This window comes from Micropterus dolomieu, linkage group LG06 (genome assembly GCF_021292245.1).
Source record: "Micropterus dolomieu isolate WLL.071019.BEF.003 ecotype Adirondacks linkage group LG06, ASM2129224v1, whole genome shotgun sequence".
In the NCBI taxonomy this organism is placed as follows: Eukaryota; Metazoa; Chordata; class Actinopteri; order Centrarchiformes; family Centrarchidae; genus Micropterus; species Micropterus dolomieu.
The window spans coordinates 22,149,386-22,173,458 of NC_060155.1; the positions used below are offsets into that span (position 1 = coordinate 22,149,386).

At 40.7% G+C, this 24,073-nt stretch overlaps 2 protein-coding genes and 1 long non-coding RNA gene across 3 annotated transcripts; 2 read left to right on the plus strand and 1 right to left on the minus strand.

Moving 5' to 3' along the window:
* Window positions 1-1,932: 1,932 nt before the first annotated feature.
* Window positions 1,933-23,937, minus strand: rgs11 (regulator of G protein signaling 11). Its single transcript, XM_046051981.1, is given in 18 exon segments — window positions 1,933-2,091; window positions 15,252-15,358; window positions 15,477-15,559; window positions 16,999-17,137; window positions 17,216-17,303; window positions 17,725-17,840; window positions 18,048-18,161; window positions 18,477-18,538; window positions 18,649-18,678; window positions 19,185-19,253; window positions 21,023-21,104; window positions 21,181-21,257; window positions 21,437-21,495; window positions 21,815-21,866; window positions 22,135-22,241; window positions 23,159-23,209; window positions 23,426-23,522; window positions 23,819-23,937. Coding segments are annotated over 18 exon segments (1,407 nt in total). The 5' UTR covers window positions 23,882-23,937; the 3' UTR covers window positions 1,933-2,080.
* On the plus strand, window positions 4,461-12,927 carry pgap6 (post-glycosylphosphatidylinositol attachment to proteins 6). The gene is made up of 13 exons (XM_046051980.1): window positions 4,461-4,634; window positions 6,292-6,475; window positions 6,566-6,767; window positions 7,446-7,573; window positions 7,685-7,950; window positions 8,065-8,411; window positions 8,522-8,618; window positions 8,913-9,027; window positions 9,475-9,617; window positions 9,835-10,013; window positions 10,508-10,654; window positions 10,783-10,899; window positions 10,992-12,927. The coding sequence occupies exons 1-13, from the start codon at window positions 4,571-4,573 to the stop codon at window positions 11,313-11,315; spliced, it is 2,313 nt and encodes a 770-aa protein (XP_045907936.1). The 5' UTR covers window positions 4,461-4,570; the 3' UTR covers window positions 11,316-12,927.
* On the plus strand, window positions 15,216-17,883 carry LOC123972467. The gene is made up of 3 exons (XR_006825416.1): window positions 15,216-15,382; window positions 17,279-17,565; window positions 17,744-17,883. It is a non-coding gene; the product is annotated as an uncharacterized LOC123972467 (long non-coding RNA).
* Window positions 23,938-24,073: the final 136 nt, after the last annotated feature.

Below are 24,073 nucleotides of genomic sequence, written 5' to 3' on the forward strand. Positions count from 1 at the left end.
AACCAGCACTGGTCAAATACACGTCATTTAAAATACTTTTAGTAATGTCGCATGAATGCTAATTTTATAAATGTAATAATTTTTGCGTCAAAATTGGTTTAGTGCAATTGCAAACAGCATATTTGGGGGCTAACTGTGTACAGAGGGCGTGTCATTTTTACAAAAGGTAAAGTAGCTTTATGTCCACCACAAGCAGGGGAGAAGCAGCCAACACAATAGCCACACAGAAATACAAAAACAGTAAAAGTCGTAGTGGTGCAGACAGAATATGAATAATAGTACTTATAATGATAGCAATTTTAATAATGATGATAATAATATAACATTAGGCTGTAGGCTATTTGACTAAATAGGCGTCAATGCCTCATCAGGGAGAGATTTAGGCCTAGACATTAAGCTACCTGTAAATTAGGCACATACCCCTTGGCCTATTTCATTTATGTGGCTATTGTTTACTTAGGTTACATTCTGATTAATACATTTAAAAGGTTAGCCTACATGATAAAATATAAGTCTATAAGTCTAATATAAATTGGCTATGGACTATTTATCTAATAAAGATTTCATATTAGTGGCTAACTAATAAAGTCCTATTTGTTTTTCATGTGGTCAAGGTTTTTATTTGTAAGAGCAGGAAAACAATGTTTTAAGTTGACTCTAATCAAAGTCAACTTGTTCTGCGCTGTCACCAGTTGCTCGCACAGGTGTTACTGAAGCCTCTTCATGTGACCGCTGGTATGAAACTCCCACTATTGTTTGTTTAAGGACTACACAAAGAGTATTTCCACTTTCCAGCATCATGTTCTGGGCTACATACAAGCAGCACCTCTGTCAGCAGGGCAGGTGATTTGCGCGTTCACACTTCCAGCGTTTTCATGGCTTGTTCTGCGCTTCTGTGGCGGGTTTGTCAGCCGTGATCATGGTTTATTGTGGAGCGTTCAGGAATATAACGTGTGGACTTTGTTGTTGATCGACAAGCGTAGGAGAGTAGTATCTGTGTTGTCTAACTTCTCACAGTGGAAGTTGGAAAGCCGAAGTGACTTTGCGTACTTGGCTCATCCAAAGCCACCGATCGGATTACTTGGGAGCTGTGTGATTACTGCGCGGTGGTATGGCAGAGGAAATCCTCAACGATTCCTTTCCAGATCTGAAAGAACTGGAAAATAAGGTTGGCAGGAAAACACCGGAAAGTCTTCTGATTTGGATGAGGGATGCTGCAGACTGTGAAGATGGTTGGAGGTCTGATGCGGTCGACAGGGGAGACCGCGGCTCTGCCTCCAGCGACAGCTTTTCTGACAAAATAAGCAACTTAAAACAAGAGATGGTAAAGATCCCTATTTTCTCAGAAATGAATACTGTGTGCCTATGCATGTCTGTAAATGGACAAAACAGTTCCCTTCTGTCTTGACACTGTGTGTCTGTGTGTGTGTGTGTGTGTGTGTGTGTGTGTGTGTGCGTGTGTGTGCGCCTGCTTGTCTGTCCATCTTTTCATATTTGAGGAGTTCCACAACTTGCACAACTTGTTTTAAGCGATCACTGCTCTGCTCTCTTGGTCTGATGACATGTTTTTCTCTGGACTGTAAAAATTTCAAAACCACTGAGTTCCACTCTGAGCCACTTCACCTGCTCATTTTAATGCCTAATGACAGACACTGTCACCCATCTTTCCACCACACCCCTCACCTGGCTTCTCTCTCATACACCTCCATTCGTTTGACACATTCTGACTAGATTCCACTGCTCATTCTCTGCCTCTTCACTTCTTTGTGTTCTATTGCTATTTTCTTCTGCTTTATGTAAGTGGGGGCGGGGCTCACTAGTGTGTGTGTGTGTGTGTGTGTGTGTGTGTGTGTGTACCTTCCCTTATTTACACCTGTATCACGCTTAGCCTAACACTCCACTATTCATGCAGAGGTGGCTGCGTTCTGCAGATGTGAGGATTCTGCGACAGCTGGTGGCCGTGCACGAGGGTATCGAGGCCATGCGTTGGCTGATGGAGGAGCAGGGTGCCTTAGTCAGCCGTGGCAGCAGCTTGACAGGCAGCCTGAGCAGCCTGGTGACTGTGGAGGAGCATGGGCCCTCAATGTCCCCCTGCAGGTACAGAACAGAGTTTAGTTGGGCAGGTGCACAGGAATCTGTTCTCAATGAAATGTGCACGTATTTTCATACAAACTAATATCACATTATATGTATAAAAAAATGCATTTAACAAAGTAATAACACAATCAAATCTTTCCATGACCTTAGCCAAAATATTGGTTTAGTAGAGTTGAGTCTTCATTAACACCACGGACACTTGCATTGCAGAAAGTATGCAATACGACAATATATGTTCAGATAAAAGAACCGTAAACATAACATTTATTTTCAACTTAACTGAAACAGCTTTATCTCACATAATTGACATAATTTAGTGTTTTTCAAGGAGTACATGACTTGAATTTTCAGGATGTGAAAAATAGAATAGGATCAGATCAGCAGTCAGGTAAAAACTCTTGACATGAGAATTTCCAAACATCTTTGCAAATCAAAGCAAATGTTTTGCCACTTCTTTCCTTGGAGTGTAGCTGTTTTCATTCAACACACAAAAATGTTTCCCAAATAGTATTAGTACATTTACTTCACTAGTGCTCTGTGTGTGTTAACCAGGGATGCAGATTAAAGCAAAAACCCTGAGACACTTTTAACAGCTGAATCATGCTCAATGTAGATCTAGAAGCATTTTCAGTTTTACCGCTGAGGAATTCATATGTGAGTCAATATTTCTGCTGTTGCTCCCACAGAGGAAGCCTGAGTCCAACTCAGGATTTGACTGAAACCACTAGTGAGGATTCAGAAGATCACCCACCACACACTCACCATGGTGAGATGCTGAGCCCCAGACCTTCTGAAGCAAGACCTCCTAACCCTTCCACCTCCAAGTTTGAGGTTGGTTGTTCCACACATGGCAGTCATGGTAAGGCATCATCTAGTCCTGCCAACGGTTTGGCAAGTACCAAAACACCAAAGTTACAACCACAAAAAATGAATGCAGCTCCATTACAAGACATCAAAGCTGGTGCTGCCACCATCAGAAGAGCTCTGCTCAGATCAAACAGAACAAGAAGAGAAGTGGATACTGGTAGTTTTTCCCTCAATAAACAGTCAGGGGAGATAGAGACAGAGCACAAAACTCAGGAGAGTTTCCGAGCCTCTCAGAACAATACAATGGAAGAGGAAGAGAGGGAGCCCAATAGAGAGACGAGTTTGCTGGGTTATGATGCTCAGTGGTGCTGGGTGGAGTCACAGGATGATGTGACATTTTTATGATCTTCTACAAGCACAATTTAAATGTATGATCTTTGATTTGAAGCTACTTTCCCCAACAGTTAACTGCCAGTAAGCCAGGGGTTTAAAATGCACTTTGACACTGATGAATGAATGATGAATGATGCTTGAGAATGATTGTGTCACAGCCTCTGTGTCACTACTCACTCTGTCTGTGTTTTTGGGTAGGATGTTTGCTTTTTTCATTAGACTTAAAACACTTTTAGTAAAAAAAAAAAAAATCACAAACATGAAGGAGCTTTTTTTCAAGGTGTTGTGTCATTCTCTGATTAGTTTTTTTCACACTGGGGACTTGAATTTTAGATATTGTTGATCATCAACTTCAGGTTTTAACTAAGTCTGATGTCAATGTCTTATCTTATTTATGAGACAAGAATAGTAGTCATTTTTGTGCTTATTTCTCATTCATTGTCCAGTCTCTTTGAGTTTTTTCATAATTGTGGATAAAACGCAACAATAAACCTGTGAGGATTTTAAAGATGATGCCATTGCTCCGCTTAAATTGTTGCGGAATGAGTCTGATGCATCTGTTGGTAATAAACCAGACAAAAAGTTGCCTATTTATTGGAGGTCTTTCTTGTCTCTCAACCCAAACAGCAGAGAAGTGAATGTGCTGATTTATTTCTCTCAAGCTTGTACTTTTAAGTGTTAACATTGTAATTAACACATGTGCTGTTGTTCATGGACTAATATATATAAATGTTAATAATGCACTTTATATTGAAACAAATCCTAAAGTGGTACATGATAAAACACATAGAGAGCACGAAAATAACAATAACAATAAGGCAAAGAATATTCTACCTAATTCATATTTGTATATTGTGTTTGGCTTTATTTTTTTCTATGTGTGCATCTTTAGTGTATTTGTGGTGTTTATTTTGATCCTTGTCAAAATGTATGTTTTATCTTGTGCCCTGACTGCAAGTCCAGTTTCCCACTTGGGATAATAATAGGTGAACTGAACATAACTGAACTCAAAAGTTGTTGTTAATGTCACTTTAATGATATTCTATGCTATGATTTGAAGAAATGCCAATTCGTTACTAACAAGTCGTTCATGTGTATGATGTTCATCTTTCCGACAGACAGCAAAGGCAACACTTCTGTGACGTTGTCGTGTATTTAACCATGGAAATCAGGAAGTGTGCAGGTGGGATGGTTTACCCGCATAGATTAGGTTTGTGTGACATTACAGGCGGATTAATGACGATGTAATGATTCAGACACTCGTAAAGAAAACATGACATTTTGTTTTCTGCGTGTTCTCTTTTTCATCGCCCTGACGGGTTGCACATTGGGAGACGGTAAGTGTTCTCAGCGGAGGAAACTAGTGTTAGCATGTTTGCTAACTCTCTCGACTTGGTCGTTCACCAACTTTACCTAAATGCCAGAGTGCGTCCAGTAAAAAACAAAAAGTTGCTTATGCTCACATGCACGTTGTTAAAGAGGTACAACATGTATCATTACCGTATACGTTATCTCATTCAATCATGCTGCTAATTTATTATTTAACTTAACTTCAGTGGGCTGTTTGTAACGTTACATGCCGTTTAACAAAGTTTAGCTTTCAGCCCTAAATTAGTTTGACAGCATTTCTCTGATGTTCTACATTACATTTACTCATTTAGCTGGCGCTTATATCCAAATCGACTTACAACTGCTATATACACTCACCCGGCCACTTTATTAGGTACACATGTCCAATTGCTTGTTAAAACATATAGTTAATCAGCCAATCACATGGTAGCAACTCGATGCATTTAGGCATGTGGACGTTAAGACAACTTGCTGAAGTTCAAACCGAGCATCAAAATGGGGAAGAAAGGGGATTTAAGAGACTGAACGTGATCGTTGGTGCCAGACGGGCTGGTCTGAGTATTTCAGAAACTGCTGATCGTCTGGGATTTTCATGCAAAACCATCTCTAGAGTTTACTGAGAATGGTCCGAAAAAGAGAAAATATCCAGTGAGTCCAGTTGTGTGGACAAAAATGCCTTGTTGATGTCCGAGGAGAATAGATAGACTGGTACGAGATGTTCACTGTACTTCAACGGCCTCCACAGTCTCCAGATTTCAGTCCAGTAGAGCACCTTTGGGATGTGGTCGAACGATTTGCATGATGGATGTGCAGCCGAGAAAATCTGCAGCAACCGCGTGATGCTATCATGTCAATATGGACCAAAGTCTCTGAGACTTCCAACACCTTGTTGAAAATATGGCACAAAGAATTAAGACATTTCTGAAGGCAAAAGGGGTCCAACCTGGTACTAGCGCGGTGTACCTAAATAAAGTGGCCAGTAAGTGTATGTCAGAGGATGCATGCCTCTGGAGCAACTAGGGCTCAAGTGTCTTGCTCAGGGACAGATTGGTGGATGTGTCACTGTGGGAATCGAACCTGGTTCTCCACTACCAGGTAGGCACATTATCTTCTCCACTGTTCCCTCTTACAGAGTCTAACTTTGTTAGTTGCACTGTATGTAGTTGCATCAGGTGTTATTTGGATGAATTTATTAGTTACATTTTTTTTAAAGAATGTTTTTATTAATTGTTCCATTGTAATGTTGCAGTTCTAGCATAATGTGTCCAAGGAAGGTTAAAATCAAGGTACCATCAAACAAGTCCTTGGATAACTATGACCTGGATGCCTGAGAACCTTCACAGACATCTAGTATAATGTGGCGAAACTGCTTCCCCTTTTTTCCTTCATTTTCTCCTTCACTTTTATCACCTCTCACAAATACAATATGGAAATTACATTTTAAAAAGTAAAGGAAAAATATGAACGATTTCTACATTAACATCTAGAGACACAGACACAATAATCATATGGCGTGTAATTTAAACTTGTTTACTTCCAGGTTAACCCTAGATGCATAATCTATTGACATGGGTCTTTTTCTTTTCTGCAACCTGTGTCTACTATACTGTGCATTTTCATACAATGAAGTCTTGTGCCCTACAGATGGACAAGTGACGTTTGTATCAGAGCTCTCGTCCAAACCAGCCCAGAAGTTGTCAAAGTATGGTTGGTATGGAAATGTGAGGCTGCAAAGGTTTCATATACCAGAGGAGACTGCCATCGCTCGCTGGCTGTTCTCTGTCACCAAGGGCCACACCTTCCACTGTGGACAACACAACGTCAGCATGTAAGCTACACTAAGTCCTGCATCATGAAAACAGCTACTTGTTTTCACTGCTATTTATTTAACATTTCTCTCTCTCTCTCTCTTTTGTAGCCATATTCAATGGGGTGCCCCTCCAGTTATTAACCCAATAGGATCAGTGTTCCCCAATGCAACACTATGGAGCCCCTGTCTGTCTCTGATCCTACCAGTGACGTCACACAGCTCTACAACAATTAACATCTCTAATCCTGCTCCAGGTGATTGGTACGTCGCTGCCCACTTGCCTGAAGATGACGGGCGCATAGAGCAGAAGGTTTGTATAGCGCTGTACACAGTGCATGCTTGTTGTTGTGGCCTATACTACCGAACCTACTCCGATTTAACTCGGGGAGTTATCAAGCAAACTCAGGGTTGACAAACTCTAACCGCCTACACTGGTGGTAAACGGTACTACGATGTTGAATAGGATGTTGGTTAGTTGGGTCAGCTTAGTTTTCATAATGACCATTTTGAAAGAAGATTTGACACAATTTTTTTGGCCTGAATATGTCAAAACTTATTTTAACTTTTGATGTTTGTGTCTGTCATATTTGTCTGAATAAGAATGTTGTTTTGCATTGATGAGTCCTCCAGCTGCTCTACTTGTAATTTTCCCTGTTACTTAACCTGTTCCACCGGAGCAGGAGGTAGATGCTTTGTTTGTTACGTTAAGTAGCCAAACCACATTCTTCTGCTTTGTTTTTTTTCTTGGTCCCTGTTCATATTACAGTATTGTTCTTGATAGTAGGGGCACTCTTATTTACCAAGGGCTGGCCTTTAAAGAACATTTCTGTTCACAATTATCTCTTTACCGGTATTTGACATTTTTTGTGTAGAATAGTCCCCCATGGTTTGACTGTTGATCTTACTATTGACTTCTCTTATTTGTGTGTCAGTCCTCTGTAAAACTGTGTGTGTCTGTCTAATATATATTTTTTTGTTTATCTGTTAGGGCTTTCCATCCTGCTCCTACTTCTTCCAGCCTCAGCTATCAATCAGGAGAGCAGTGGACACGCCCATTTTACAGCAGGGTGCATTCCTCCAACAGACTGCAGCACCTGACAGACCTGCACGCCTTAAGTAAGAAGTGCCTGTGTCTACAATTGTATGCATTTCCTGTGGTCCCGTTCTGTTTTATATTTTTCCTATCAGTCTATGTCAGTACAGTTAATGTATTTGTGTCTGTCTTAGATTGTATGTTCCAGAGTTTGCCTCTTCTCTCTTTGTCTCTGTGGCTGACTGTTCGTCAGGGGAGGGAGAAGACAATGGAAACTGTTCACTGGTTCTCAGGCTTGGCTCCGCCTCTCTGCAGCATGGCCCGGTAACGGTGAACTGCTCAGGGATTGGCTGCTCTGCAGCTCTTTCTAACCCTCCTTGGGCTACCTGGTTACGAGTTGTCGTGGAGAGCAGCCAAGACAACCGCACTGTGACCTTTAGTATCGTCTCAAACTACACAGGTGAACACAAACACGTGGTCACATCCTTAAACATACGTTTAACACATTATATCTCTGTTCTAATCCACTACCTGTGTGCATTTTCTCTATTCTGTATTTGTGTGTCTGCCTCAGTGATATGTAAACCAAAGAGTGTAGGCCTTAAAGCAGATGATGACATCAACAGGCTCCGTGGCAACAGCAGCTATAGCAACTCAACATCAGCAGGAAACAACTCTGTGGTTACAGACGAGGTCGCGTTAAGCGGCGAATCAGCATCACTGTTAACTCCGCTATCAGCGTCGGCGTGTGTGTGGAGCATCCCTGTGCTCTACGACGAGGTGGATGTTCTGTCGCTCAGATTCACTCCTGCCAACGGACCCAACGTCAGCGTTACGGATACACACCCCACACTGCTCACCTACCCCCTGCAAATACAAGCCACTGGTGGTACACTCAACCTAGAGCTCACACTCAACACTGTGAGTACTACAGAATTACTACACATACATGTGCGATTAGATTCAGAGTTAAGCTTTCATGGTTTTTTCAACGTGTGTGTGTGTGTGTGTGTGTGTGTGTGTGTGTGTAGACTAATGTAACCCTGGGGAACAGCAGCAGTGTGGTGGCCTGTCTCTCTCCCTGGGCTCCAGTCTTCAAACTCAACAACTCTCAACCCTGTCACACAGGTAGAACAGATAACTGCTGTAGGTTAACTAATCAGGAAATCAGCTGATTAAACTGGAAAGGTTAGGTTTTTACTACAAATGGAATGACTGTGATGGGATAGGTTCCAACTTCATTATGACTCGGAAATAGTCATAAGGATATTCTAAGCAGCGATGAGGAAATAGGTGTTATTTTGGAGTAGTGTGTGCTAACACCAATTCCTAGCAACACATAATTAAGCAGGAAGCTTGACTTTGCATTATGAGAATAAAATTTGGAGACAATTCTCGTGTGTGTGTGTGCTTTATCTGCAGGCTTGTTTGGAGGATTTGGTGTTCGTGTAAATGCCAGTGTTCCTAAAGCTGTCGTCAGGCTGCCTTTCCCTCAGGCAACAACATGGTACCTCACCCTGCAGCTCACATGCAACAGGTAACACACTCACATGCATATTACATGTTTATGACCATACTCTCAACAGGCAATAGATGTTTTTGAAATTCACACACACACTTAAACAGTCTGCACATTGAGGATGCAATGCCTCTGTATACTTGTTCATCGGGTGGGGGGGGGAAGGGGGAAAAAAATTTGTATTGTAACTGTTAAATCTACTTATACATGAATACTTTTTTACAGTGTGACATTAGACACACACACTATATAAAATGTTTTATGTAACACTACAGTTTGTTATACATTTGTTCTTATTTTGAAATCTATACTTACAGCACAAATCCATATTTTTTTGTGCGTATGAATGTGGCTGTTGAACGACTTACTGAATAACAGGGAAGTGCCCATTTGCAGTCCACACGTAGAGGTCTCAGAAGGTTGAGCCACTGAGTTCCAGTTTTAAAGTGTATGTGTTTCTTGCAGCTCTGACTGTGGTAATATGTCAGTGGTGTCTGTGGTCCCAGAGGTGTTCATCACTGCCTGTGTAGAGGACTGTGGGACATATGGTGAATGTAGACTTTTGAGATCCTACAGCTACCTTTACGCTGCCTGTGTCTGCAAGGCTGGTATGACACACACACACACACACACACACACACACACACACCTATGTATGTATCTATCTATCTTCACTAAACTCAACATTTAGCATCAATGTTCCCTGTAGCCCAGTCACCTCACTGCAATCTACCTTTTTAAATACATCACTGTAACTTTTTTTTTTCTTTTTTTGATGTATAAATTAAATAGTTAGGCTTTTTGCCTCTGTGTGTGTGTATGCAGGCTGGAGCGGTTGGGGCTGCACTGATGGTTCCACAGCTCAGTCGTACAGTCACCAGTTGACGGCGACTCTGCTGCTCACGCTCAGTAACCTGTTCTTCCTGCCTGCCATCGTGGTGGCCGTCAAACACAGCTACATCACTGAGGCCTCCGTCTACCTCTTCACAATGTTCTTCTCCACGGTAGAAACACACATACACTGTTTCATACCTGTGGAAATACTTATTGCAGTTTTTATTGCTCATATTCTTTTGGGTTGCAGTATGAAGTTTCAATAAATCAAAGCGAGCATCTCTTCTAGTACAATTTCAGTGAGTCCAAGCGACCTCAAGACAAACTGACCATCATCACAAGACTGTGAAGACTGCCAGCCACAGTTTTATCACAGAATGTACCTTTTTACAATTAAGTTTATGACCTAATTCTATGTAACACAATAGAATATTGGTATGGTATAGGGATGGAAAAATCAAGACTGCAGCCATGTGCATCCTTCAGCCATGCATCAGCTAATAATAATAAACTAAAAGTACTACTAAACAATAATGTGCCTATCGATTTATGTTTTTGAAAGATGGATGCAGTTTACTGTCTCACTTCATCTATTTCAGGACACTACATAAAAAACATTTTATATGTAACTATGGTTTCTTTTTTTTCTTTTTTCATATTCTAGTTCTACCATGCGTGTGACCAGCCAGGTGTAGCCGTACTGTGCATAATGGACTACGATGCGCTACAATACTGTGACTTCCTGGGGTCAGTCTGTTCCATCTGGGTCACCATCCTGTGCATGGCTCGAATCAAAGACACATTCAAATATGTAAGAAGACAATGACTCGCGCCTATTTTATTTATTTTATCTGCAATACTATTATCACAATTTATAGAGGACAGTTTGTGCTAAAATGTGTTTATTATTGTCTTTTTCTTAATGCTTTGTGTGTGCAGGCTCTGTTTATGCTTGGGGCTCTGCTGATAGCCATGTCAGTGCAGCTGGACCGCAAAGGTCTGTGGAACATGCTGGGCCCCATCCTCTGTGCCATTCTGTTCATGGTCATTTCCTGGGTAAGATATACACCATCATACTACAGGAAGTCTCTAAAACACTATCTGATGGGAATCTGCTGTTGCTCAATGCACATCTCTTTTGTTTACAGGTGTACCGAGGGGTGCGGCGACGACACTGTTACCCGCCGTCTTGGAAACGATGGGTCCTCTACCTGATACCCGGGGCGGTCTGTGCTCTGATCGGGGTATGTTTGTACATTTTTGCCGAGACAGAGGACAACTACTACTACACACACTCGCTGTGGCACATCCTGGTGGCCAGCTGTGTTGTCTTCCTGCTGCCGCCGAAGGAGAAGGACAGGGAGGCGTTGGGCTGGAGCAGGGGCTGGAGCTGGAGCTGGAGCTGGAGACCCCGGGTTTGTGGATACACGCTCTGTCAGAGCAGCAAGGATGAACTCTACACTGTCACATAGTAGGACAAGTGATGCTGTAAGGAAGCAAAGTGACTACGCATTGATTGTAACTCAGCACTCAAGCACGTGTGTCTGCTCATGTTGACAAAATCTTACAATATGTTTGTTCATACTCAAAGTTTGTTAATATCTTGAATAGAGCCTTTTAAAATCAAATCTAGACCGATATTCTCATAAGTCTACCAGTTCCATGTTCACATTTACATGGTTTGAAACTGGGTTTTTTTGTTTGTTTTTTATTGAAATAAAAATATCTCTGAAAGTCATAAATAAAAAGATTTGCTTACAGACATCCTGAAACACACAAACACTCCGTTTAACCCAAATCCAACCTGCTGAAACCTCCAAGGTCATTTGCACCAGCTTATGGGTGAGCATCAAAGCCTTCAGCTAGCACACCACCTGACTTTGGATCTCAGGACCAGGAGTTTGTACATATTTGTGTATGTACTTGTTGTACTAGGCTAGGAAATTCATGTTTGAAATATTTAAAAGTATTAGCACTGCTTTATATTCAGCCTATCTTGGAGTCTGCTGATAAATTATACTATATTTATAGTTGATGTAAAAAAAATCATCATTCTTGTATCATCCTCTATTTTCATTTATCCCACTGGCCTGGGCAAATATTTATTTTTAAATCCATTTCAGAACTCAAGGTCCACTTTCTAGCTTTTTTTTAAAAATCTTTCAACCATATAACATGGCCTTCATCATCTGATGAAATCAGAATTAAAAGTAGTTAAAAGCTTCAACTAGAAATTATTTAAAACCATTAAATTACTTTTTCTGCTTACCACATGTATCATGCCTTCCCATGATGTCAAGTTCAGCTGTAATTCATGGGCTTTTAGACAAGTGAGCATGTGAAATGTGGACAGATGACAGCGTAGTTTTGGGATACAGGGAGCCACCTTATTCCATTAAAAATAAATAAATAAATCCACATTTTTAAATACAATACTAAATACTATATAGCAGGATATTAGGTTCATGTACAGACTGTAGTGAAAGTGAATGACTCTGTCTTTTCTTCTCATCTCCTCTGTTTATCTTCACTAAATCCTTACCAGTCCTTACTTTTTACTGGCATTTATTCCGCTGCACTTTTATGATTACATAGTGGAATCTGTTTTTAATGTGTATATAGCCCAAATGTGTGTGAATGGGCTCTTTATGAATGTATATTGAGATTACTGTGTCCAGTGCCGCCTCTTGCCTGAAAGTTTCTGTGAATGAGTGTACCGCATGAGTGTGTGTTTTGACCTTTTGCACCACAGAAACACTTTCCGTACTAAAGTGCGTCACGTGTCTTAAGTGTCCCATTCTGTGATGATTGTCTCATTGCACAGTTTGAAATTGCAGTCTTCCTTTCATTGTTGAAATTGTTTTTTTGCTTGTGTGTGAGAGTATGAATCACTTTGTTTTGTTTTCACTTTTAACTAGGAGTATGAAAGGGCGTTCTTCCACTACAACATACTTTAGCTCACACTGCATGTAATGTTCCATGTAAAACTAAACATTTTACTTCCATTACTGAATGGCTGCTGTTCAGTCTGTTAAAAATCCAAACAGGATTTGCCTACCAAAAATAAATCTGTGGTATAAAGAGTTTCAGGAATGTTTTTGCTTATTGCTTTTTATGTGGATAGTCTCATACAGTTTTATTTTCCTCAGGCACTCACACACACTCGCACATGAAGAGAGGATGGGGAATGGAGGGAAGCGGATTATTATAATCCTCAGAAATCTAGAAAGTGCTTCTTTGGCATATTGAAATACACATTTCACTGTGCGCGTGTGTCAGTGTAGTGTGCCTACATATAGCTTACCTCCATTAGTAAATGGGATGGGCTCTCGGGTCCTGCAAAGCTGACACAGATCAGTGCTACAGATCACAACATGAAGCCTAACTGCTCATTGTTTTTCTGAGAGCAGCAAAGACATATTTGCACTACTGTCTGCATATAAGTGTGTACTAAAATCTAATTTAAAAACTTTGTGCACCTTAAATGGAACCTGGCTTAGTAGTAGTGGTGATATGTTATCATACGGCCTGTATAGATGATAAATAGGGGGTCTCAAGGTGATAAAAGGGTTAAAAAAAAAGATTTCTTGTCCACCAAATTATTTCTTTTTCTTTAAAATATTCTCTCTTTTGAAATACTGGCTACCTTCAGCCATCTCCCTTAAATAAAATGGTCTGAGAAGAAAAAAATACACTCTAGTTACACTGCTTGCAACTCATGTTCACACTTAAGCCTTAAACTGTAATGAGGGGTAGACATTTGGTCATTTTCAGTGGTCACAAGCCGATAAGATTGGGAACCATCCATCGTCTACCGCTTATCCTGTGTACAGGGTTGCGGGGGGCTGGAGCCAATCCCAGCTGGCATCGGGCGAAAGGCGGGGTACACCCTGGACAGGTCGCCAGTCCATCGCAGGGCCACACCTAGACAGCCACTCACGCTCAAACCTAAGGACAATTTAGGGTAACCAATCAACCTAGTCCGCATGTCTTTGGACGGTGGGAGGAAGCCGGAGCACCCGGAGAGAACCCACACACGGGGAGAACATGCAAACTCCACACAGAAAGGCCGGGGCAACCGGGGTTTGAACCCACAACCTTCTTGCTGTGAGGCTAACCACTGTACCACCGTGAGATTGGGAACCACTAATTTACATTGAGCATGAACACTGTACTGGTGATGAACACACAGCCAGTAGAGGGAGCCAGTCCCGTAGAAGAAACTGCAGCTCCCACGGGGTTAATGGAGGGAAGAAGAGGGAGAAATAAAACCTGAAAGGTTATTAGATGGAAAAGAAACATGTAAAAAGAAGTTTGTACGTTCCAACACAGTAGCAGTAGAGAAAGTGAACAACATACAGACAGATGGTACTGTAAGAAACGGATCTGAGCCAATGTTTTCTTCAAATAGCGGCTGGTTTTTAAGCTTCTACAAGTAGGTGTAACATGGGCTGAGTTACTGACATTCTATAATTCAATATTACAACTTTCTGTGATGACAAATATTTCAATGTCTACATCTGTATTTGATCTGGTGATTGCCTAAATTATATAGTAGTTCCTATGTTCATGCGCCTTCACATCTGGAGATTAATAAATGCTAAAACAAACTACATAAAGGCTTTGTGCTTGAAATAGTTGAGAGAGGACAAGAGGAAGTCGGTTTAAAAATAACAGCCTGATCACAGGTCCCACACACACTCACAGTTTACCACGGCATGCAGAGCTGAGAACACAACACAACACTGGATGCCGTAATGTAGTGACATTTTATTGGGATGAAAACATGCTCGAGCAAAATTAACAGCGACAGCCATCACAATGTGAAGCTCCGGCATGGAATGAACAAAACAAGCAAACTGTACGATAATCACAGACATGCTGAGGCAAATTTTTGACTACATACATATTTCACATCTCTATTGCTCTATAAATACCCCAAACCTGCTTGAGAGACAGAGTAGATTCTATATAAAAACTATTGTTGGACAAAGGAAGACTTGGTATTAGGAGTCAATATCAAGAACAACAGAGTTTTTGGACTGAGATGGGATGTAGATGTAGGATGACTATGCAGTAAAGGCTGTAAGAGTAGCTCTAAATTCTCTTTTCTCTGCTGTTCACAGCTTGTGCGCTAGGTATAAGATGTGATGCTGATGAGGTATGCATTAACAACTGTGCTCTGAGAAGAATTTCTAATGTGGAAATCCTAGCTCTGATAATGTTGCAGCGGTGAAAGAAAAGCTCTGGCTTTCACACAGACAGTTTGACTTGAAAGAAAAGGTGGAGGAGGACTCCTTGGGATTTTGCTATGGTGCCCAACGGAGACAATGGAGACTGATGTGATTGAGTCTGACACCTTTTTTGTGCCCAGCATCAGACATTGGAGCCAGCTGCAGAGTTAGTACCTGCTTGCCCGGCCCCCTTAGCCTGCCCGTCTTCCTCCGCCGCCTGGGTGAAAGTCTGAGCGGGGGATGGGCTAGAGTGACGCTGGCGTCTCATGAAGGGGAACACGCTGAGTGAAAGGAGAGAAAGAAAGGTGAAATGTAATATTAGAGAATTACTTTATTAGTAATTAGTATTAAGTATTAAGTAAAAGGAAAGTAAGAGTGCTAATTAATGTGAAATGTTACCTTTTCTTTGTCTCCTGGGGGACCACAGCTTTGGCCAGCAGGTTCTTGTATAGGTCAGACTTAAGATATCTTGGATAAGAGTCCTATACGCACAAACAAGCACACACACACACACACACAAATACAATGGCATCACACAAGATTACCACCTAAGTTCTAATAAAGCTGACCTCAACAGTTGATGCGTCGGCTTTTAGTTTATATATGAAAAAAAGGCAATTCCAAATCTACCTAGCAACATTACAGAAAATGTTTGTTTTGACTAAACAAAAGTTCTTGGTTTCTGAATGGATGACATTTTGTCTAGGAAAGATGACATCATATGTGGCATCCCTCAGGGGTCAATACTGGATCCACTGCAGTTAAGTTTGTACATGTTTGCTCTTTGCATCAAAATCTGGAAACACAATGCAAGTTATCATAATTGTGCTGATGACACACAGTTATACCTGTCCTTGTCCCCTGGAGATCTAAACCTTGGTAAATCACAGGGTGAATTAATCATAAACAATTAGATATCCTGCAACATCCTGCAGCTCAACAAAGACATTGGATCTAAAACCCAGCTCTGAGTATCATACCAGTCATTGGGTTCGTTTTCCTTAAGTCTTTCTTTCCAGAGCCACATCACCAACAACACCAAAAACACCTTTGTATTATCTTAAAATACGAGGCTTCTCTTCTCAGGCTGATGCAGACATGCATTCATCTCTTATTAGTTGGACTATTGTGATGTGTTCCTAAATGCCGAAAAAGACTCAAAAAACAAATGCTACAGCCATAGTTCTAACAAGAAAGAACAAATGTGATCACATCACACCTGTCTGCTTTGGCTTCCAGTAATACCATTTTATTAATATACAGTATATTTATGAGCATATTGTGAGCGCACTGTATCTCCCCTGAATGACATGTGCTATGCAAATAAGGTTTTACTTACTTGTGAGTTCTACAGTGACTGCTACAACATTAAAACTGGAAAGACCATCCCAGTGTGTTTGCAGGACTTAGCTCCTTAACTACATTTGGTTTACATTTTGCCTGACCATTTTTGAATGCAGGCTAAACTGTTTTAGATCTTTTTTTGTTATGTATGCGTTTTCCCCAACTCTATCAGGTAGCCAATAATGTGAAAATCATTTAGCAGACTACTTCTTATCACATTGAACATCAAGAATGCATGGTAATGTAAATACCTTTAATCAACCACTTGATAGTGCCTGCAAATGATTATACAATTCATTTCAAGTAATTATCAAAAGTTCTGTTAAAGGATTTTCATATTCTATGGAAATAACCATTGGATGCCTAGAAGAGTAGAAGTGCATTCAATCTTTTTAATGGTTTGGGAAATGATTAACCGTAATGTAAAGTATAATTGATTTGTGGCAAACAGGATAAAACATGCTAAACCATTGGTGTGTTTCTTTAAGACAAGCCAAGACAAGTGTCCTATCTTTCAGAATCCATATCCAAAGGGTAAAGTTTCAAGTATAAAACTACAACAGGTCAGATGTCAGACCTTCTTCATGAGAAAGTAGATGTGCATTTGTGCGTCGTCCATGACAAAACGATGCGGGTGTCTGATCCCCTCTAGAGTTTTATCCATCGTCTTACTGTCGATGTTGACCCAACGGGCAGCTCCAGGAGCCAGGAAATTTCTGAGTCACACACAAAAGAGTAGCTGTCATCTGATGACATATAAGTTTGTATTTCTGTTTGTGTGCTTGTAAACTTACTTGTAGATCTCTTCCACTTTCTCTATGATCCTAGAACTCTCTCCATGTCTAACATCCTCACAGGCCTGCCAGAAACACAGGTTCTCCGCTAGCGAAGAGACAGACAATGAGGCATGAGGGTATGCATGGAAGTGAAGAAAACAACGCGAGGAAAAAGTGATGGCTGGCCTCTGCGGAAAACCTTGGCCCCTGGCAATTTCATACGTCTGCATGGATGAACAAATCTGTTTCCGTCCTTATACCTATATTGTTTTTCCTTATCTACTCCTTCCATCTCTCACCACTGGGATTGGAAAATGTCATAAGGGAAGAAAATTCTGAATGCTAACAAGAGTAAGAATCAATTTAAGGTTAATATGAGTAACAATTACATTTATTTTTTTAAATAATTTTTTTCTCTTTATTATTGTAATAAGATTCTGCATATGAATAATTCTCCAGATAACCATCAGGATTCAGGATGAGCACATTGTATTTTTAATAGGATCCAACATTTCACTCCTCATTACCACTAAACTCTTTTTCCAGGTAGGTCATGAACTCCCGCCTCCCCATGCTGTCATTGAGAAGCTCCATGAAGCTGAAGCTCCAACGTTCCACCCGAAGACGTGTCGGTGTGGGCACCCTGTTCACAACGACACACCAACAACACAAACACAGCCAAGCACAAAGGCGTACGAATATAACAAACTACTGTGATTACTTGACATTTTAATAGATGCTACAAAAGCTGAAACCAACCAAACTGTATGCATATTTGACTGTGTGGGCACTTATTGTGCACCGTAGTTTGGACTTGTGATCGTGTGTGTATCTGTATGTATTATCTCACACTTCTGTATTCATTGTCCAGTGCGCGGTGTCATCAGAGATCCAGGGGTTACTGGGAAGGCAGCCTTGCATAATGGGATCATGGTTCAGGTACTGCTCGCTGTATTTCACAAAGCTGCGCATCCGCACACAAATGCAGTTGCATGCACACGCATACACACACACACACACATACACACACAAAAAATATACACACAGTATTATTGCATTAGTGCTGCAGATCATAAGAGTTAATGGCCACTAATTCCAACTTGCCTCAGGAAGCATCCATTAGTGGCTCTTATAGTGGAAGCCCTAAGCCTTATGTGCTAGAGATGTAGAGTCTCAGACGTAGAGTTGAGGCAGCATCAAGTCCATTACTCTGTGTGTGTATGTGTACATGTGCCTGTGTTTGTGTCTGTATATGTGCGTTCACCAAACTGACACATACCCTTCTAGGCAGATGGATGACTTCACACGGTTTCTTCCAAGGGCCCTTTTACAGGTTTCAATCTAAACAAAGGCAGAAAGCACACGTCTAAATGAAAACACACACAGGGAGGGCTATAACATACACTCAATGTACTTAAAGTGAGGGTAGTTAAATTATGCATGACGTTTACCTCTCTTTTGTAGTAGTCACTATTCTATTTCTGTTAAGAGAAACACAGTTTCATCACTTTAGGTCACAAAATGACAGCATTATACATTAAAAACGCAGCTCTCCTGTGTCTTTACTGTATGTGGTCATCCAAACAATGGATTTGAATATTAAAACAGGATATAACCTGACAAATGAGCAATGCATACTATGATATTATATACTGGTCAAAACATACTATTTGATTATCACCACAGATGGATATGTTTCTGGACTGCCACAAATTAGAACTTCTTCTAATCAGCCATCAGTTCCATGTGGCACAATGGAGACGGCTACCATGTCATGTCATGGCCTCAAATTTGTAACCTCTATACTGTACTGTAATTGTCCATAGTATCACTTGGACACTTACTTTGAAACAATCCCAGCAGCAAGAAAGAGGAAAAGCAATAAAACAAGAAGAAATGAAATAGATAGTGGATGTGTTATTGCATTCGATTTTTCAGGAAATAAACAGTAAAACAGGAAGTAAAGAAACGGGATGATGTCACTGACCAGTGTAACTGGTAAGCTGAAGTTATTTGGTCTCTCTAGACCCATGTCCAACACATTATGGGCCCCAGGCTGAAAAAATACACACATACACACACTAATAACTAAGTGTGTTTGTCACAGAGCTTGTGTTTGAGTGTATGTGTGTGTGTGTGTGTGTGTGTGTGTGTGTGTGTGTGTGCGTGTCTCTGATAAAACTATGCGTGTGAGGGAGCACTTATCCTTCCTTGAGCTTTCCACTCCACTAGCTCTGACTTTTATTCTCAGCTTCGTCTTTCTTTTTCTCCATGCCCTCCTCCCTAATTCATAAGGGCAAGACGAGATGGAGTTCCTCCTCCAAACCATTGTCCTCTGCTTTACCCTCTCCTCTCTCCCACAGTACCTCTACACTTCCCATCATGCCTTTCCTCCTTCCCTTTCTCCACCCCACTTTTTTCTTCCCTTCTGATCCATCTCCCTGTCTCCTTCTAAGAATCAAATAGGTTGGTGTTAACACCAACATCTCTCTCTCTCTCTCTCTCTCTCTCTCTCTGTATTTCCCTTGTTGTCAGCTGAGGCTTTTACCAGATGGGTTGAATATTTTATGTAGGTGGCAGAGGATGACATTAGTGGGACCTCTGACTTTTTAAAAATACTGTAGCATGGAGTATAGTAAAGTATGGTATAGTATAATACAGAATAGAATAGTGTAGTATAGTATTGTATAATGTAGAAAAGTATAGTACAGTAGAGTGTAGAGCATTACAGTATAGCATAGTATAGTATAGTATTCACAGTATTCAGTAACACATTAGAGAACACCATAGTGTAGAACAGTTTAGTATAATATAATGTAGTGTAGTATAGTATAGTATAATGTAGTATAGTATAGCATATTATAGTGTAGGATAGTATAGCATATTATAGTGTAGTGTAGTATTGTATAGTTTATTATAGTAAAGTGTAGTGTAGTATAGTTTAGTATAGTATAGTGTAGAAGGTTGTAGTATAGTGTATTGTAGTATGGTATAGTGTAGTATAGTGTAGTGTAATGTAGTATAGTATAGTAAAGTATAGTATAGTGTAGTGTAGTATAGTACGGTAAAGTATAGTGTAGTGTAGTTCAGTGTAGCGCAGTATAGTGTAATGTAGTGTAGTATAGCATAGTATAGTACGGTAAAGTATAGTGTAGTGTAGTGTAGTATAGTAAAGTGTAGTATAAGTAGCCTATAGTGTAGTAAAGTTTAGTAAAGTAGAGTGTAGTATAGTGTTGTGAAGTATAGTGAAGTGTAGTGTAGTATAGTGTTGTGAAGTGTAGTGTAGTATAGTGTTGTGAAGTATAGTGAAGTGTAGTGTAGTATAGTGTTGTGAAGTGTAGTGTAGTATAGTGTTGTGAAGTATAGTGAAGTGTAGTGTAGTATAGTGTTGTGAAGTATAGTGAAGTGTAGTGTAGTATAGTAAAGTGTAGTATAAGTAGCCTATAGTGTAGTAAAGTTTAGTAAAGTAGAGTGTAGTATAGTGTTGTGAAGTGTTGTGAAGTGTAGTGTAGTATAGTGTTGTGAAGTATAGTGAAGTGTAGTGTAGTATAGTGTTGTGAAGTGTTGTGAAGTGTAGTGTAGTATAGTGTTGTGAAGTATAGTGAAGTGTAGTGTAGTATAGTGTTGTGAAGTATAGTGAAGTGTAGTGTAGTATAGTGTTGTGAAGTGTAGTGTAGTATAGTGTTGTGAAGTATAGTGAAGTGTAGTGTAGTATAGTGTTGTGAAGTATAGTGTAGTATAGTGTTGTGAAGTATAGTGAAGTGTAGCGTAGTGTAGTATAGTACATAGTTCCAACTCAGTAGAGTATAATAATAGTGAACATACCGGGGGTCTGTTGATGAGCCAGTAAGCCTGCTCCTGACACTCTAGAACAATGCGGTCAGCCTTCCGCCTCTGTTTGGATGCTCTAATCATAAATCACACTGTAAGTTAGTGTCAGTGTGGGTGTGGGTGTGCACATGGGTGTGCATGTCTGAGTGTACCTGAGTTGCTCTCTGGCTTGCATCACCACAAAGTCCCAGGTGTGGTTGATCCTCTTGTGCAACAGACTGTACCTCTCCTAAAAAAGGAAGAGGAGAAGGGACAAGCGATGAATAAGAAAAGAAACTGAGAGAGAAATGAGGACTAGAATTTATAAAATGAATAATGACATAAACCCCAGACACACTACTGCATAATTCATGACACGCGCACACATTCTCTCTCTTACTTCCACACGTAGACACACACTTTCCTCACCTTTTCATATTCCATCAGTTCTCCTTGTTTTCTTATGTTCTTTTTAGCCAAATAGATTGCTGATAAAAAGGAAAACAAAAACAGTTAAGAAATAAATTTAAATGGAGGTTAAGAGATTTATGCCCTGATCTACATCGTTCTGCCCAAAACTCCTATAAATGTAGGACTCTTGTATGAGGTCGTATTTGAAATGAAAGCTTTCATGCGTAGAATTATTGGTAGTTTGTCACATTTTATAGAATGATGATGGGTGGAAAATGGTTGCTTCCCCTCACAATTAAATATATAATATGTAAAGGGCTTTTACTTGCGCTGACAACGCATGTCATTTCTCGTCACCCTATTGAGATCCCTTCTTCAGTTTGTTTTTGGCATTACCATAGTCTAGCTCTGAGGCAGGCCACCGGGTACTAGTCCAGAAGTACGGAGTCTGAGAAACACAAGACATTTTTTTGAGACATTTCTGATAGAGATTGATAGTGAAGCGGGTGGTGAAAACGTGGCGGCAGAGAGAGGCAGATTGATGGGGGATTAGGAAGTCGGCTAATGGAGTGAGAGGAAGAAAGGGAGCTACACAGTGACAGAGAGAAGGCGACAGCTCAGTAAAAAGGTGGTGAAGCATTTAAACTGGTATGTGGGTGATGATTTTTTTACAAGCAGGCAGAATGAATGTACTACATGGGGAATGATCGACTTACCTGGAAGCGGTAGGGCGACTCATCAGGCCGTAACACAAGAGATCTCGGCTCCTTGAGAGGGTAAATGTAGCCGTATCTCACCAGCATGCCTCCAACGTGCAGTGCTTCTGTTAAATGCCACAGAAGAAACTAATAACTGGACTGTTTCACAGTTTCTGCAGATGATTGTCAAGCCGGCTTTTGTTTTTTCGAGCTTGGACACCCTGAATGATACGGTGAATGTTTTGGATGCATATTCATAGGACAAACTATACTAAGTTAGAAAATAATTAACATATTATCCAGGTTTATTATTTATTATTTAAACTGTATCATGTTTGATGGCACCTGAATGAGTTGTTGATTTCATTAGGGATGAAGCACTTACATTGAACAAACTGAATGCGGAAAATGATCCTATGAATTGGCCACAAGGAATGAAGTTAGTATAAAATGCTGAGGACCTAATTTGTCGTGCTTTTTTTGCACCCTGTCAGCAATCTCGAATCAAGGCTTTGTTCCAGTGATGAAATGCATCATCAATCTTCAGTCTCTCCTCATTTGTTAAAGAGCCCTACTTTTATGACTGACAGCTACCAAAAAAAGCTGTGCGCTGCATTTTAATCAGCTTTTACCACTCTCTCTATCTCTCTTTCTCCCTTGTTGGCTGACTCCTTCTCCTTCCTCCTTTAGTCTGCTCTGGGGCAAGAGGGACCAGAGGACTACTTTTTTTTTTTCAACATCTAATTTAGTTCAGGTAGGGTAAAGTCTCCTGAGGTGAAAATCTCCACAGGGATGCTAATCAAACCCAGATCATCAGGTGAGTTAATCAAACTTGGATCCTCTGAGGCTCGCCCTATTCCTGTTTACTGGAAATAGCAACCCCAACAATAGGCACACACTCACACACACATCACTACCTCGTCAGCTTGAGAGAAAACACCATATCCTGGCAACGACACACAACAAGCAAGTCATACTGAAACTGAGAATTACAGCAAATACTTTCTATAACACACAAAAAATGTATGAATTAGTCTCTTACCCTCCTCGCAGATATTGTATTTCTGGGTCAACCAGTCTATTATATCACGGCCTGAAGAAAAAGAGAGAGACAGTAAGAAAGGAGACAAGAAAAAAGGATAAAATTCCTCCTTCTACTCTGCACAGAATTTTCCAAAATTCACTACTGCATTATGCATAACCACTGGGAAAAACACAAGCTGCAGTGTGCAGGTCCACACACAGATGCTAATGCAAGCTGACATAAATGGAAACATATATACACACACAAACACACACATACACACACCTGTCATGGCGTGTGGAATGACAGTAATAAGGAGCCTCTGGTTTCTCATCTTCATGCCCATATCAGGGTCCTGCATGGCCACAATCACTCTCTCCATCTGTCAGGGGAACACACACACACACACACACACACACGTATTCACACACATGAGCATGCAGATACACACTATTAGGCTACAGGAAAACAGTCAAAACACACTAAACTGTATAAGTCAGAAATAAATTCAGAATAACAATGCCAATATTAAATGTTCCACCCTTTCATAGCTTGTTTTCATTCTTGCACTCCTTCATAGGCTATTGAATGTTTTCGATTCAGGCATGGGTTATATCTACAGTTCAATGTTTCAAATCATGAAAACAAACCAACGGAGACAGAATCACACAGTCTTACCTTTCGAAAACAGGCCATTTGCTCCCGGTGCCATCCTCCTTTAGCCAGGGTGTTGATGGTCATCTTGCGGGCTGCTTGGGATCACTCGACGGGACGGTAAAGTGCAAGATCGAAGTGCAGCCGGGAGCGCGCCGCCGAGAGTGCACCACTGCCCCCCCCCCTCCCCCATCAACCGGTCCGGTGTCTGGCGGGCGCGCCCCCGTGTAGATTAAAAGGGATTACAGTGATTTTCAATATTGTGTATAGCCTAGTTTT